Consider the following 17,533-nt stretch of genomic DNA (forward strand, 5'->3'; position numbering starts at 1 on the left):
TCTTCCATCTGTGTTCTCTTGGGCGGGGCTTGTCATTTCTTTAATTAATCTCTTTATATCTTGCCTCACTTGGATCAGGAGTACATCTTTAAATTCCTCTATGAGATCATGTAAGTACTTTTTAATATCGGCTGATGCTGTGTCGAGTAGAGGATGGTTACTGTGTTTGTTCTCTTCAGTGTTTAGTTCTCTTGGGTTTATTTTCTCCTGTTGAACAGCTGGAGATTTTTTTTTATTTTTATCTCTTGTCATGTTTCTGGTTTCTTTCAGACTGTCCTGGAGTTCTCTGGCCCTCTCCGAATTGCTTAGGGCCTCTCAGAAGCGTGCTGGCTTGAGTTTTTGCTGTCCTCCCCAATTTGCTGTTATCTGGGGTAGGCTGGGATGCAGGGGCGGTACAGTCTAGTCTCTAGCCTCTGTGCCAGTTAGTTCCTAAATTAGGCTGTACTTTCTGGTTGTCACTGAGTTGTGACTATTTTGTATCCGCTTATTGGGCCCCAAGCAGAGGCTTGGTTTAGCCCCAGTAGCTCCTGCCAGTTCTCTTTGAATCAGAAGCAGCTGAGTAATGGCACAGGATTCTGCCCAAGTCCCAGCCGTTCTCTTCCAAACCTCTCTGTGACAGGAGCACCAGAAAAGCAGCTCTGCCCAAAACTAAGATGGCTCCCACTAAGTTCTCTGTGTGGAGCTGAAGCCAGCAAGTAATCAGGCTCTGCCAGGACTCAAGATGTCTTCCACCAGCCCTCCCTACAAGGGGACCTGGTGATGTCACCAAGCTGCGGTTTCTGCCGCCAGGCTAATATGTCTGCACCAGACTCTGTGTTATTGATTTCCCCGTGGTGGCGGGCCAGCTGTTCTCTGGCCAAACCCAGCAGCCGCGGGGTTCTCTGTACTCACCAGAGTCTGGTGCAAGTCCTCGTTCCGGGACCGCCGCACACCAAGCTGCCCACTTTTCCCGCACTCCCAGGACAGCGCAGGGCGGTGCACAGCGTGCGCTCCCAGTACAGTGCTGACCGATCAGATATCTGTGCACCGTTTAAATTTGAAACGCCCGCGCTTTGTACGTCCGCTCTGGTGCAGCGGTGCAGACTTGGCTGCTACTTGGAGTCTCCCAGTCTGGCTTCTTTTATCTGGGGTCTTCAGATCAGTCAGTTTTCCTTATTTTCCATCCAAAAAAAGATCCACGTATAGCAAGTCAGTGGGTCTTAAATTCATCCATCCCTTCCTCTGATCTGATGGTGCCCCTCACATTGGCCAAACCCCAACCTGCGGACCGCAGCGGCCCCGGTGTCCGAGGCGCGAGCAGCAGCGGCAGCGGGAAGGCCAGAAGCAGGAGGCGCCGAGGCGCCACTGGACCCCCGCTCCACCGCCACCTCCACCCCGCGAGGCACGGAACGATGACGGCGGCGGCGGCGACAAGGGCAGTGCTCGCCTCTACCCTCGCGCGTCTCAGCCGCTCCCCAGTGCTCTAGCCTTTGTATTATTGTGGTTTGTTTTCTTGTTATTTTAAGAAGTTTTTCATTTCATGCTCCCATATTATAAAACTGCCCTCCAGTTCAGATAATCTATCCTTAGTCTCTTTCAAGCTGTTATGCCCGTTTTTGATAGAGTTTTTAGTTTCCTGGTAATCTCTTTGAACCTGCTCACATATTCTATGTTTTTTCTATTTTCTCCATCAAACAATTCTCCCCTTTTTTTCTGTTCTTCCATTCCATCATCTGTTTTTTTCTTGGGCGGTGCTTAGCATTTCTCTAACTATTCTACTTATATCTTGCTTTATTTCATAAATGCTTCACTTTTGAACTCATCTATGAGGCTCCGGAGATACCGCTTTATATCTACAGGTGCCATGTCTGATATTGCATGTTTCTGTCTTCATTCTCTTTTGCATTTCCCTTTCCTGGATCAGTGTTCTCAGGATTGGGGACTGAGGAGCCTTTCTTGTTGCTCCCTTTTCCCATGCTTTTTGTTCCTTCCATAGAAGCGTATGTAGGAGGTCCAGTTTGTTTTTTTTTCCTCTTTGTCTGTTACAGTTTGAATCCGCTGGCTAGGTGTTCCCGCCCACTGCAGTGTACTAGGGAGACACAGACCTGGGCAGCCTCTGCTGGGCCCGCCCCTCCAGGTCAACCTACTAAATGCTTCACTGCTAAGGTGCACTGCCAGGCAGAGGGACCTGGTTTGGGCTAGCCTACTGGATCTTAGTCCGCGGCGTCACCCTGGCCAAGCACTCCCCACCAGTCCTGCTTGAGAGGGGAATATGCGACTAAAGTCACTGCAGCGTCCTGTTCCAGCTAGTCTGTCCCGCCCCAGAATGTCCTCTGTTGGAGCCTCCTGGTCTATGACACAGTCCCCGTTCCTCTCACTCACCGCAGGTCGATACAGGGCTCCCCGCCTGTCCTGCTCTCAACTCCGTTTGGTTCGCAGATTTCCGCTCTCAGAGCTTTCGTGCGTCTCTTTCCCTGCTGTGCTGATTGGGATGCAGCAGCGGCAGCAGGAAATTCAAATTGCAGCTTCCAGAGGCGTGGGTTCCAGCGTCCGTGCTGAAATTTTATCTGTTCCTGTTATAGCATCAGGATTGCATTTCCAGTTGGTTTCTCTCAGCTTAATTTATTCTTGGATTGACAGGTATATCTCCCCTTGCTTAGGACTCCTCACACCGCATCATTCCTGGATTCTAAGCTGGCAATCTCAGAGAGACTCTGTGGCTGCTATTATCTGTCCGCCATGTTCTCCTGGCAGAAAATGAAATATTTAAGAATTAATCTCACAAAAGAAGTAAAAGATCTATACAGGGAAAATTATAATACCCTGAAAAGGAAATTGAAGAGTATTTCAGAAAATGGAAAGACATCCCTTGTTTATGGATAGGAAGAATAAATATTGTGAAAATGGCCATTCTCTCAAAACTGTTCTACAGATTCATTGCAATCCGAATAAAAATACCATCAACATTCCACATAGATCTCGAGAAATCACTCTTAAAATTCATCCAGAACCAGAAGAGACATAGAAGAGCAAAGACAGTTCTAAACAGCAAAGATAAGGCAGGAGGCATCACAATCCCTGACTAGAAGTTATACTGCAAAGCTGCTGTAATAAAATCAACATGGTACTGGAATAAAAACTGAGCTGAAGTTCAATGGAATAGATTAGAAGATACAACTACAACTACAACCACACTCAACCACCTTATTTTTGATAAAGGGGCCAAAACGGTTCACTGGAAGAACGACAGTCTCTTCAATAAATGGTGCTGGAAAAACTGGCTCTCCATATGCTGAAAACTAAAACTAGACCCATGCCTATCACCATATACTAAACTAAAATCTAAATGGATCAAAGATCTGACTATTAAAACAGAAACACTAAATCTGTTGAAAGACAAATTAGGTAAAAATCTTGAAGAAATAGGGGTAGGAAGACAATTTTGAACAGGAATCAAACCACATGGGAAATACTTGCCAGAATCAATAACTGGGATCACATATTATTGAAAATTTTCTGCATGTCAAAAGAAATCTCCAGCATAGTGAAAAGAAAACCCACAAACTGCAAAAAGATCTTATTGAAATGTCCCTCAGATAAAGGACTTCTGTCTAAAACATAAAAAGAATTAAAAAAATCAGACCCCTACAATTGAAAGGTCCAATCCAAAATGGGCATCTGAGATGAATACACACTTCTCAGATGAAGAAATACAAAGGGCAAATAAATACATGAAAAAATGTTCATTATCATTGGTCATTAGAGAAAAGCAAATTAAAACAACAGAGACTCCATCTCACTCCAGAAAGAATGGCCAGGGTCAAGAAAACTACTGACAACAAATGTTGGAGAGGCTGTGCAGAAAAAGGAACCGTCGTGCACTGTTTGTGGGAGTGTAAACTGGTGCAACCACTGTGGAGATCAGTCTGGAGATGCCTCAAAAAGCTGGGATTGGAAGTCCCATTCGACCCAGCTATTCCACTTCTGGGCATATTCCCTGAAAAACTATCATACCACAGTGATATATGTGCACCCATGTTTATAACAGCACAATTTGTAATAGCCAGATCTTGGAAAAAACCCAAGTGTCCATCAACTGAGGAATGGATAAAAAAAGTTGTGGTATTTTTTACAATTGATTACTACTCAGCTATAAAGAATGATCACATTGAGATATTTATAAATAAATGGATGCAACTTGAGATCATACTCATAAGCTAATTAAATCAAACTCACATGTATAAATACCGTATAGTCTCTCTAGTGTAAGAAATGGTAAGAGTACATAAGAGTTTATGGTAATCATGATTCCCTATTACATTGCTTTGAAGCCTTATAATGTTTGCATTCATTAGTTGGAATGGTTTTATCCTGGGTTGTTTGATTTTATTATCTGTGATAGTATGAACAGTTATTTTGAAGAAAACAAGACGTTATAATAGCCAGTACTGATCTAATATCATCTTACTCTGAAGTCCTACCTTCCTTTTGTTCTTCTGTTTCCATTGGTTCTATCATATTGTATCTTATTGGATTTTATTTTGTGTGATAGTATAGACAAATTTTCTATGGAAAATGAGATAATATAGTAGCCATTGCTCATTCTCAGTTATTTGGTTATGAATGCCCTGTAATACTTTCATTCTCTTAAATGGTTTTATACTATTTTGTTATGTTTGATACTATTGTATATGAAGTTATGCTCAACTATTTCAAAGAAAGAAATTACGATAGTTACTGTTAATTAGGGTTTGTCTTTTGCAGAATGCTGTGTTGCTTACATTGTTCTGATTTGATCTGCTTTGTTATGTCCTCTTTTGTCGTAATCTACTTAAAATAAAAAAAGAGACTTACAGCCTTTTGGGGGAATACCAGAGTACTGATAGCTATAATACCTAGTAGCAGTGGTAAGTTTCAAATTGAGAGGTTAGAACCTTTGCCCATAGAATTTCTTTTTATAGAACATTTGTATCTCAAAAAGCCTGTGCTATCTAGTCCAGCTGCTTTATTCCAGTTGATGAGACTGGAGACCAGCAGAGATCAGAGGCCTTTCCACTAGTCACCCAGGTAAACAGGGCTAGCTTTTACAAAAGTAAGTAGTTTTGGGGGAGGTAGTTTTTGTTTTAAAGAGAGTAAAACCAAGCAAAACAAAACAATAAATCCAGTCAAAACAAAACAGTGCAAGTGACACAAGACTTCAAAACAAGGTAATAGGAAATCAACAATGGTCACCATAATGCCTCTTGTCTTCAAAATAGCTGCCCATATCTTTAGACATAGTAAGAAACAAACAGCAGAATAGAACCAATAAAAACAAAACAACACAATAAAGGACTTCAAAACAAGATAATTGTAAATTCAAAATGGCTACCATAATATATCTTGTTATCTTTGAAATAGCTTCTCGTGACATCAGACATAATAAAACCAAACAAGGCAAAACAGAAAAAAATCCAACGAAACAAGACAATGAAAATGATACAGGACTTCAAAACAAGATAATAGGGAATTAACAACGGCTACCACCTTCACAAGGAGATAACCCATACAGGCTACATTGTGCATTGTTACCTCTGAATAGATGATCAGACTACTGGCTTTAGGCCTGCAAAGTCAGTGAAACAACACTACAAGCATTAAGTTGTATTTTACCTCAATGGCTGTCATCTCAGCCTGTTTCTCTGGATCAGCCAGTTGCTTATGGGAGGGACAGAACCTTGGCTCTTCTAATCTCCCAGCCCGTGTACCAGAAGGGGCTGGTGTCAGGTTCTCGCCTTAGCGGCCCACGCATGGCGCTGACTTGCAGGGAGGGCTTGGCTTCTTGTTTTCCTCCCCTGAAGTCCACAAATGGCACCGACTCACAGGAAAGGGCTGGCATCTGGTTCTCCCTACAATGGCCCATGCATGGCACTGACTTGCAGGGAGGGCTTGGCTTCTTGTTCTTCTCCCCCGCAGTCCATGAATGGTGTGACTTACAGGGAGTAAATAGTTTTTAATAAAGCAAGCTACTGAGTTGGGAACTTAGAGAAAAGAGCCTTATCTTTATGAATTAAATCTGGGCTGGGTGAGCGGGGCACATTTGAAACCCTGGGCAGTTGGACACTGTATTTGAAAATTACATGTAAAGCTGATAGAATGGGAATGGTTCTAGATGTCTATAATATTTCTTGCTGACATATGTTTCATCTTTACAATCAACTTCCAAGCTTCCCTCCCTCTCATCTTTTTTCCTTGATTGAACCCAAGACCTTTGCACTAAGCTATAAGCCCAGACCTTTGAATTTTTTAAAAAATTTATTTGTGAGCTAAGATTCTCAGGCTGGCCTCAAATGTGTTCTTCTCCTGCCTCAGCCTCCTAAAGTCCTGGGATTATAGGCATGGACTATCATCCTTGGCTTCTGATTTATTTTTAATACACAATGACATTCAAAAAATTTAAAATTCAAAATTTACCAAATGACATAATTTTTTTCTTTCCCATGTGCCCTAGCTACCCAGTTTTCTTTTCTGGAGGCATCCAACAGCCAATTTTGTTAGCTTCACTTCCAGAGATAGCATATGAACACATCCATAAATGCATCTCCATTCAGACCCTCTTTGAAACAAACAATACCTAGTGTCCCAGCTGCTGTGCACCTTGCTCTTTCCTTTTTCACAGTTTAACGTAATGTTTCTAACTCTGTACATAAAAGCTTCCTTATTTCTTGTTAGCTGGTGATCTTTATGGCAAATAGCTGAGTCTACTGTAGATGGTTAAACCAAAAAAGGATTAAAGTTCTTAGGTAACTCATGGACTCTTTTAGAGAACTGGAGGAATAGACTGGCACCTACCTTCCCACAAACAAGGCTCCAAGCCATGATACTGCTGGCACTGAGTGGAAGCCACCTGTACTACTGTTACCACTGAGCCGTAGCCTCCACACATTTGACTTGACTGTGACTGCTTGTATCTCCATTCTTGGACCAGGAAGGCACCCTTGCAACCACACCTGAAAAAGTAAATGGTTGGAGTAGAGCCTCTTTCCTTATGTTTATCACTTTAAACAAAGTCTTGCATGGGTATGTCTGATTGATTTAGGGATCCCAGAGGACACATTTGCTTCTGAGATGGAAGGGATCTGGGAATTTTGATTCTCAACTTTTCTGTTGGTAATTTGGCTTATAACATGCTGATTTTTGTCCAGATAGGATTTTCAAAATATGATGCCAGTAACATGTATGACAGATGTACACTGAGCTGCCTAGAATTCTGCTGTGTGGTCCAGCCACTATCAGTAACTATCTTAGAGGTGGACCTCTAGGTGTTTTTTTTATTTTATTTTAAAAAACGGTAAAATTAAACATAACAAAACAGAACACAATGTAAGAGACACAGATTCCAAAGCAAGACAATAGGAGATCTTCACTGTCTATCATATGGTCTCTTGTTTTCTTCTAAATAGTTGTCCATATCTTCACACACAATGAATTCATACAAAACAAAATAGTATAAAACTGATCAGAACAGGATGATGAAGGCATTTTAGGTCCTCAAAATCAGACAGTAGTGAAGTTAACAATGGTTGCCATAATGTGTCTCGTTCTCTTCAAAATAGCTGTCCATAACTTCATGTATTTTGAAATTAAACAATACAAAACAGATTAAAATCACTCTGAACCAAAAATAATAGTATTGCTGGATTTCACATCATGACACTATAAAAGGGTACCTTAGTGTATCTTTTTCTTCAAAGTAGCTGTTCATTTTATCGTGCATTATATAATTGATTCTCATAAACTGTTTAGGAGAAGTTCTACACATGCATGAGTTTCTACATGTATACCTATCCTTTCTGTATTATACTTCTAGGTGTTTTACAACCCATATCATAGATGGTACTCTATTGAATGACCTTATACTTGGGTCATTTTGCTTGTATAACATGGAGTATAAATCTGTAGAGGTAGAATTGCTAGATCAAATGTTAGATTATAACTGATAAGACTATTATTAAATGGTCTCTGGATGTTAGACTGATATGTGTTTCTACTGTGCCTGATTTTCTTGTCCAGAGTATTTTTCCTATTTAGATTCCATCAGAGCCAGGGTGGCAGGCAGGGCCTTATCCACTGCTGGGATGTTTTGAGTCTTATGCCAAGAAGTCTGGCAAACCTAGGCCATAACCTGTCAGTATGATCTGTATCTAGCATCTGTGCTGAATTTGGTTTACAACTTATGAGTCTTGTAGCACCAAATTAAATGGCATACGGGGAATATAAAAGATATTATAACATGTAAAATTGATTTGCAGTTTGAGAGTAGCTTACATATTGAGAGATCTTGGATCATTATATGTTTCTAAATGCATAGACATTTTCAAAGAATGATTATGAAGATTTATATAACACTCTAAATGAAAAACAAAAATCTTATTTTTACTGTGTAAATTATTGCATAAATTTTGCTTCTATTTTAAATATGGCCTGTCCTTTGGTTACTCTGGAAGTTTATGATAAAATAGCAAGCCCCTGTTTGAATGTTTCTAAAAAAATTAAACTGTGATAAATGAGTGAAAAATGTGAGCTTAGGAAGAGAGGGGATACATGTGTTTTTGTAATTTAAATATTTTTCAAGTTTGCATTTACCTAGGTTAGCTGATGAGTTTAAGAAAATACCCTTTCTTCATGGTTAGTGAAGTGCTCTGAAAGGATATAAAAGTATAGCTCATGGAAGCAGCATGTTGTTGTGTAGTAACTGGTATTCTTTCCTGTAAAGAGCTAGATGTTAAATATTTTACCAAGAAGGAAAATCAAGGATACTACATAGGTATTTCTATAACAAGAGAGAAAATAAACTTCCACAAACATTTATTGACAGTATTTAAACATATAATAGTAATTGAGTTTTTGTAATTCATATTTACTTTTAAGAATAATGGAATTCTTTCTTTTTTGAGATATGGTCTTGCTATGTAGTCCAGGCTGGCCTTGAACTCACTGTGATCCTGCTGCCTCAGCTTCCTATGTGCTGAGATTATGGAGTGTTGTCACCATACTCAGCAGAAGAATGGAATTCTTATTTTGGGGTAACACTTTGCTTAGTAGGATTCAAACCTAGTGTTCACTATTGCCAAATTCATTGCCAATGTTTATCTATAAAGACTACTTTCGGCTCATAGGCCATATAAAATCAGGCAGTAGACTGATTTGATACATGGGGGTAGTTTTCTGAACCCTGGTATTATATATAGTAAGACTATGAGCTTTGTATCTAGGCACATGAAGGTTTAAGTACTGGTTCTGAATTTTTGACTTTGAATATATCACTTAACTTTTTGATGGGGGGGCTACTTTTGTTAATAAACTGGGGGTAATGACTCCAATAAGGGAAATAAATGTCCCTCTTCATCCTTGTGATTTTTGCCCTAGATTTCCAGTTGTGTGGTTACTGATACCATTTTGGTAGACCTACTTAAAATTAGCATTTAACAGATTTTAAAGATGACTTTTCAGAGGATAGAATGCTCATGTGTTCTTTAAGTATAATACAACAGTGTATCTTTGCAGAAATCTCATAATGAATACAAGGGTAGGATGTTCTGACATTACATGCCCCTCCTGATATGTATGTCTCACTGTGTCACAGTAACACCAGCATGATGTTCTTGCTGAAAATACTTGACTTGAACATAATAATAAGAAAAGAGACAAATCCCAAATGTGAAACACCCTTAAGACAACTGATCTGAACTCTTGAAAGAGTTCCACTGCCAGGGGGAGAGTGTGATGCATTAGATGGAGACTAAGGGAACATAAGATAAAAATTTGTTGCATTGATTAAATCTTAGATCAGGAAAAGACAATCCAGCAAAATAGGCCATTTTCAGGATAATTGAGGCACTGTGAGTGTGGGTCTTATGGTTTATGAGAGTATCATGTTAATGTTGATTTCTGTGGGTCTGGTGCTGATGGTATGGTGCTATAGGAGAAAATCCCAGTACCTAGCAGGTGGATAACAAAGTATGTGGGGATGGTATGTCAGGAGGTATATGTACTGGAACCTACTTTTCAGATGGCTTGACAAAATGGGAGGGAAGGAGGATGTGTGTGGGTGTGTATGTAGCATAGAGTATAAATTGGTTGTTTCATGCTGCTCATTTCCTAGCCTGTCATTGAACACAGTGCTTTTGGTGGGCTGATGCCAGATGCATTTTTAAACTAATAATTACTTTAAGGTATTTAACAGGATTCTCTGTCTGAAAATGTATCTAAGTCCTACATGCCTTCTGTCTTTGGCAGAGTGTTTTGGCTTCTGCATACACTACAGTATCCTAAGTTGGGCAATAGGATATAAGAACTCATTTTTTTTAGTGGTTCACACAAGTCCCTATGGGCCAAGAGAGTCTCTTAAATGTAACAACGTATAAATGGACAGGAAAGGAAAAGACCTCTTATAGCCAACCTTCTCGCTGTATTTTCCCAAGAGGCCATGGGTTTATGGGGGGGGCTAGCATTCTTTGGGGTATGCTGTGTACAATGTGGCACATGTCTAGAGTGCACCATTGAGTTAGCCTTCTGAGTGATGAGGCCTAAGGCCAAGATGAAGGATACTGGAATCTTTGACTTTCACTGGCATGCTACTAGCTGAGCCAGGAGGGCAAGAGAAGTTAATATTCTCTTACATTCTTGCAGGAAATGTTACGCTTTTATTCAAGATGCGAGGTGCGAGATAACTAAAGCCAATTTAACAGCCACTTGTAAAAGTAATTACAAGATGAGAGAAATAACTATTTTGCTGGTACAGGCTGTGAAAACTAATGAATGCATCAAAACTGACAGTGAACAGCTGAATATGTAGCAAGCATTGTAAAGAATTAATCTGGAAAATACAAACGATAAAAATATACCCTTGCCTTGTGCTGGGTACTTAGAGCATGAAGGAAGAGATATAGAGTCCAGTGGAGACGGTTACTAAGGTACTGATTTTTTTGACTTAGGAGACTTGCATTGTGATAGTATAGAAAACATGGCAGAGGTGAGTTTGGCCTTGGGTTGACTTGCAGGAGCATGGTAGGCAAAGAAGCTGGGGATATTTGGTTTCCATGCAGAGGAATGAATGGGTCTGGGTGCTGAGACTGACTGGAATCTGGTGTGGCCTGAATCTTAATTAGCTGCAGAGTAGGAGTCTGGTTTCTACAAGAAGGGAATGAGGAACCCTGGAAGCCTTTCGAATTTGGAAGGTGATCCGATTTTAATAAGAGTCCATGGAGGAAATGCAGAGGCTGGTTTGTGAAGGTGCATGGTCCAGGGCAGGACTTGGAACAATCAAGGTGACAGCAAAGAATCTGGACCTTGCCAGCTGCTGCAGAGACAGAATAAAAATAGGGTGCTCTTGGGGAATTTTTCCATCTCCTCCTACTAAGAGTTTTTATAATTTTAGAAACTTTTTAAGGAGGCCTTTAAAAATACTTGGAAGAGAGAAGCTTGCTCAAACCGTTGATCAGTTCCAAAAATTTATTACATTTCAGATAGAAAAGAAAATAACTCTTCAGGCAGATGAACAAACTTTGTGTGTGGACTGGTTACTCAACATAGTCAGTTAATCTTACAGAATTAGGGAGGAGGGAAGCTATTTAGTGACCTTTAGTCTTTTTCTAGAACTTTGTCCAGATTCCTCCCAAGTAGTCAGTGAATTTTTCTGGTTTTTGTCCAGCATCCCTGGTGTTTAGTGTACATCTGGAAGCTGCAAGGCATGGATTTTTGCCATTCCTTTTTCCTTCTTCTATCTTATACCTGAGAAAACAAACAAGAGTGTGTAGGCTCTTATTCTGTGTTAGAAATTTGCACACCATGTAATCTACAGTGGATCCAGCTGAAACTGTAGCTGAGACCTCCAGCTGAGGTTTGGAGTTGAAAGTAAAGTAGAACCTTTATGTTTTCTTTACTTTGAGAAAAGCTCAGTGACTTGGACTATTTGAAGAAGAATGTATATAAAATACTGTTTAATTGATAACTGGGATAAATCATTACCTTTGTCTTTTCTTTTTTGTTCTTTAAACAATTTATTTAGCTGAAATACCTTATGCTGACTTCCATTTATTTTGATACATCTTTTCTCCATGGTGATTTAGAGGATCATTAATCCTATATAAATATTTCATAACTATTTGGCCATTTGGGTATATATCTGCACAGTACCTCACATTTTTCAGAAGGAAAACACTGACAAGTAAAGATCTGACATGGTGAACTAGGCACAATGAAAATCTGCTCCAAAAATGTGTTCCTCCTAGGTAAAAGCACCACACACCTGTTCCATTAAGAAAACCACAGGATGATTTTTTATTTTTAAGTAGGGCCTAGAACACATAGCTGCTAATGAGGTGCTGACTGGCAGAGCTCCATCCCCAGATTATGCCATGAATTCATAGGGTACAGGTTCCAGCAACTCAGGCTCTTTACCATTGGTCCTCACAAAGGACACTTCTTTGGGAAGAGCAGGCCGGTGCTTCAGTGGAACCCAGATACCATCTTTTTGGCTTCTTTCTTTTCTGATTATTCTCCTTGTCATGTTTCAGGAAGCTATCTTGATTCTTTTAATGTGCTTAGTTAATACACACAATCTTCTGGCAAGTATTTGCCCTTAACTTGCTTGTTTTCAACAGGGTCAGAAATATGCTGGATAGCTTTGTGGACTTTTCCTGATTCACCATGCCAAGCTGTGGCATTCCTTTGGCCCAGTACCCATTCCCTTGATATGTACAGTATCATCCTCTTCTTTGTATATTAGCATGTGTGTGGCTAAAGCAACAACCCCACATTTTCTGAAGGGCCTAGGGAACATATACCGGCTTCCCTTCCTCTTCCCCTTTGTGCTCGTCATTTTGGCAGATTACTGGAAGATGGGGATTCCAGATGAAAGGAAGGGGACCACCATTTTTTCTTTAATGTCATTAAAATACTTTTACCCACAACTTAGAGCTTCTCAATGGAGAATTTAAATTTAAAATACCTTGAATTTTGAAGAACACAAAATCCTTATAAAATTAACCTGTCTTTTGGATTAAGAAGTCCCAGGCTGATGAGGCTCAATCCATGTGTAAGTTCCAAAGGCTTATAATTATTTTCTCTTTCTTGAGGCTTGAGTATTTCAGAAAGTTCTTGCCATGTGTCTTAGAGGCTTGCTATATGGAGAGCAAGAAAAGTGACTGACCTGTGGGCTGACTTCACTTATAGGTGTATATTCTACCTTGGCTACAAGAGAGTCATTCTAATAGTGTATGGGATAAGTAAAGTGGTTTATTAAGGTCAAATTATATGTGAGTCTTAAAGTAACATAAATGTTATCTGCAATTTTAGTTACCTATAGTATAGAGATTTCTGGTTTAATGTAGTAGCTATTGTTATTGGGTGGTTCCTTTAGAAATGACTTTCCAATCAAAAGTAGTCCCTGTATTCCTTGCCTTGAACAAAGAATTGGATGAGACAAGCTAAAAACAGTGGCAAAAATTTATTTGAAAAGCGAGGGGTGAATGGGTATGGAAGAAACCAGCTATGTAGAGCAAACTGGGGCAGAACAAGAGACAAAGAAGATAAAAGCAAAAATTAAAGAACACTGTGTATCTTGGAAAAGCAGTGAGGGTTATGGTGGAAAGTTAGGGTAGCAGGCTTCCTGTGATATGCCCGCTTCTGAGCTCCCCAGAAGTTCTACGCATGGGGTCCTAGTGTTGACCTGGGACCTCGAAACTGACAGGTCCCTTTCATTTTCCCAGCCAGATTTGCCACACCCTGTCTCCTGTTTCACTATGGTAGAGGAATAACGGAAGATTCCTACTAAATTCATGCTTTATGAAATATAGTTGTTAAATTGTTTCCATACCAAGGATTATAATTTCTTAGGACTTATTTTTCAAGAAAACTATCATGATACTGAAACTGTGCTGATCCTGTTGGCATTTTACCCCATGTGCAGGATAGTCTATATGTTAAAATTTATAATTTATATACTTACAATAAATGATATATTTTAAAACTCAATTACATTTTATTTTTGAGCATAAGTTCATTCAAATGATTGGGAATTTATTGACTTTTATGTGCGCATCTTTTAGGAAAAGTGTGGAAGTTTCCTCTTGCCCTTGAATAGAAGATATTGACTGAGAGGCAGAGATAAAAGATAATTATCTTGGGGCTGGGGATTTAGCTCAGTGGCATAAGCACCTGCCTTGCAAGCAGGGGGTCATGAGTTCGATCCCCGGTACTGATAAAAAGTTACAAAAAAAATATAATTATATTAAGTACTGAGATAGACACTGTAGGGTGAATATGGAAAATGAAGCCCCCACACCCATCACCTAACTCCAGCAATTATTAGCTTAGTTAAGCTTGTTTGTCCTTTATGCCCACTTACTTCTCTCTCCATTTTACAGTGTTTTGTAGTACATCTAATACAATGTATCATGTGATGGACATTTATACATATTTGAATGGAGTGCTCTCAAAATGTAATGCCAAAATTATCCCCAGAAAGTTAGGAAGGAGCTATACAATAAAGTAATATTTGAGCTCCTAATGAGGTGAGGAAGAGATGTTCTGGTTCTAGGTCATGGGACTGGAATCAACAATATTAGAATATCTTGAAAACATTTGTATGTGCCGTAGTTTTTTTTTGTTTGTTTGTTTCTGTGAAATGAGCACCAAAGATCTAATTTCCATGATTAGGAAATTATTTTGCTGAGAAATGTGTAAAGCCAATTCACTTTGAATTTCAATAAACTAGGGTAAGCCACAAGTAGTGGTAATGACTAATCTTTTCCCTTTTTTACCTCAGTGACTTTCTAGACTTTGTACATTAGAGTCCACCCCCTTGAAAAATCATTCTGCTTTGTAAGAAGTGTAACAGCCACCCTTGTCACCTTTATTTTTATCTTTGAAAGAGGAGGAATAATCATCTCTGAACATCATGACTAGGTTGAAGTTAATGATTTGAATGAAAAACTTTCTTATAAACTGGAGGAAAAAGAAATCAACCAGCGTGTACACAGAAGTTCCCAAGGGATGTTTTTGGTTTCCTACACTGTGAAATCCTTGCTATTTCATTGTATACCTTTTCTCATTTTCCTATTATGAAATGATTTTTTAAATGTAATTATTTTCCTCATCTGTTTCCAGATCACAGAACTGTGTGGTGCAAAGCGGGTTGGTTATTTTGGTCCGACACAGTTTTATGTTGCCCTGAAATTAATCGCTGCAGCACAGTCCGGCCTCCCTGTGCGGATAGAGAGCATTAAGTGTGGTGAGTACTTTGTATTTATATGTTGCCCATATTTATATGAGATTTAAAGACTGTTATTTAAGCTTTCTTAGTATTTCTCCTCTCTTTCTCCAACTCCTCTGTAAAATAAAGTAAGAAAACTGAGAAGTAGCTTAGTTTGTTTCCTTTTTTATTTTTTATTTGTTTTTTGATATGGAGAAAAAATTCAGAGAGTGACATGAGATTGGTTTCTTCTTAACTGACTTGTAGTTGAAATGGATTTTGTTTAGCAGAATGAGATTGGGGAAGGAATTCTAGAGCCCATGGCAAGATAATAACATCCAGTTTAATTTTCCACTTGAGGTTCCTACTGGATTAGTTGTGGAGTCATAGGAGTTGGAGTGGAACTGTTCCTTTTCTCTCTCTGACAGTCCTGTCAGTCATATCAGATATGCTCATCCTTTAATTCCCAATTCCTGAAGCTCTATTCCAAGGATGATTACATACTCTGGGGCTCCCAACATTTTGGCAGAATGAATCATCTTCTCAGAGTTCTGATAGAATACTTCATTATTGTGCCATCTCTGTCTCCAGTGCACTGTGTGCTTGCATGGTTTCCACAACTTAAACAGTGTGAAGCTAACTATTAAATTATCTATGCTGCCTCAGTAGGAGTTTTAAAAATCTATATGAGCTAGGTATGGTGGGGAATGTAATTCCAGCACTTTGTGAGACTGAGGCAAGAGAACCTCAAGTTCAACTGTCCAGGCTTACTTGGCAATCTAAATTAGCAAGCTCTTTGTGAAAAAAAAAAGACTTAGCAAAGCTCTTTGTGAAAAAAAAAAGAGCTGGGGATATAGGTCAGTGCAAAGGCCGATGTTCAGCCCCCAGTACCACACACACCCACACGCACACACACCATACACACGTATGAGGAAGATGATGACTGTAGTAATGCACTGAGGTCCTCTATGTCATAATTTTTTATTTTCCTCATTTGGAGGTAGAAATTACTTAGCTCTTCACTCCTGTCCTGTGAAGATTCTGGTAGTCATCTACATAGGTTTAGAATTTGTGGTTAGTGCATAGAGATCCTGTGGCGCGATCCAAATATCCCAAGAAGATTGTCGTAACCAGCTTTTGTCAAGGGCCTAGAGTGGCCTGGCACTGTCTCATTGAACCCTCCCAGGACCCCTGCCCCCAAGTTAGGTGTAGCGCTTGTGTAAGTTTGCATTGTTTAGGACAAGCTGCAGTGTTGCTGCCACCAGTCTCAGTGCCATAAATAGATGCTCACTTCTCATTTTGCAGTGGGCTGGGTGGACCCTCCAGGGCAGCTGCCCTCCTAGTGGTGATTCTGTGGTTCTGACTGCTTTCCTTTATGGCACCTCCAATACAATACCTGCTCCCACACTTATCATGACAAGGAAAGTTCCTCACCCTTGCAGTTCAGTTATGTGGCCAGGGCATGACTCATGTCGCTGCTGCTCCTGGTGCATTGGTAAGCACTCATCACAGGGATCTGCCTCCCTGCAGAACAGTATGTGGGAACACAGTTTTCTCCTGTGCCTACAAGGAGAGTGGAACTGGTTGTGGCTGAGCACTGCAAGCCTCTACTGCTGAAGTCCCTGTCTTACAGATGTGGTCATTGAATTTAGGGAGGTTGAGTTACTTGCCTAAGGATATAGGGTTAGTAGAGCTTCATTGCTGTACAGAATAGCTTCTCTTTTTCCCCCCCTTTTTGCTCTTAGTAGAATACTGATTTTATACTCATGGGATATTTTCCAAATGGGAAGAAATTAGACTCAAATGACATGTCTTAACAGAATTTGGTTCTTTGAGACAGGTTTATTTTTTCCATTTTTTCTTACTTTCTTTGTGTGTGTGTGTGTGTGTGTGACTGAGAATTGAACCCAGGGCCTTGTGCATGCTAGGCCAGTGCTCTACCACTGAGCTACATCCCCAGTCCTAAAATAGGTTTTTTTTGGTTCTGTTTTGTTTTGGGGGGATATTTGTTGTGCCATCTATGTTTCTTAAAAATTTATGTTTATTGAGTATAATTTACAGATAAAATCATATATATGTAAGGTATGTAGCATCATGTTTGGAAACACTTATACATTATGAAATGATTACTACAATCCAGTTAATTAGCATATCTATCATCTTATGTATTTGTAGCAATAATTAATTTCCCCCAATTAGGAATAGTTTATAATAGCAAAAATGAAAAATATTCTTAAATAAAAAGAAAAGTGTGCCAGGCATAGTGGCACATGCCTATAATTCCAGAATTCTGGGAGGCTGAGGCAGAAAGATCACAAG

The 17,533-nt window shown here is 39.7% G+C and overlaps 1 protein-coding gene across 13 annotated transcripts in view; it reads left to right on the plus strand.

Moving 5' to 3' along the window:
- The window catches only part of Reps2 (RALBP1 associated Eps domain containing 2), a 270,779-nt gene that overhangs the window by 66,546 nt on the left and 186,700 nt on the right, over positions 1–17,533 (plus strand). For all 13 annotated transcript variants that reach the window (XM_063242948.1, XM_063242951.1, XM_063242953.1 and 10 more), the window contains exon 2: positions 15,130–15,253. In XM_063242948.1, coding sequence (XP_063099018.1) covers positions 15,130–15,253 — 124 coding nt within the window. The remainder of the gene's footprint in view (positions 1–15,129; positions 15,254–17,533) is intronic.

The sequence above is a fragment of the Cavia porcellus genome, unplaced genomic scaffold, assembly GCF_034190915.1.
Source record: "Cavia porcellus strain 051 isolate PalLab524CR breed Dunkin Hartley unplaced genomic scaffold, mCavPor4.1 scaffold_33, whole genome shotgun sequence".
In the NCBI taxonomy this organism is placed as follows: Eukaryota; Metazoa; Chordata; class Mammalia; order Rodentia; family Caviidae; genus Cavia; species Cavia porcellus.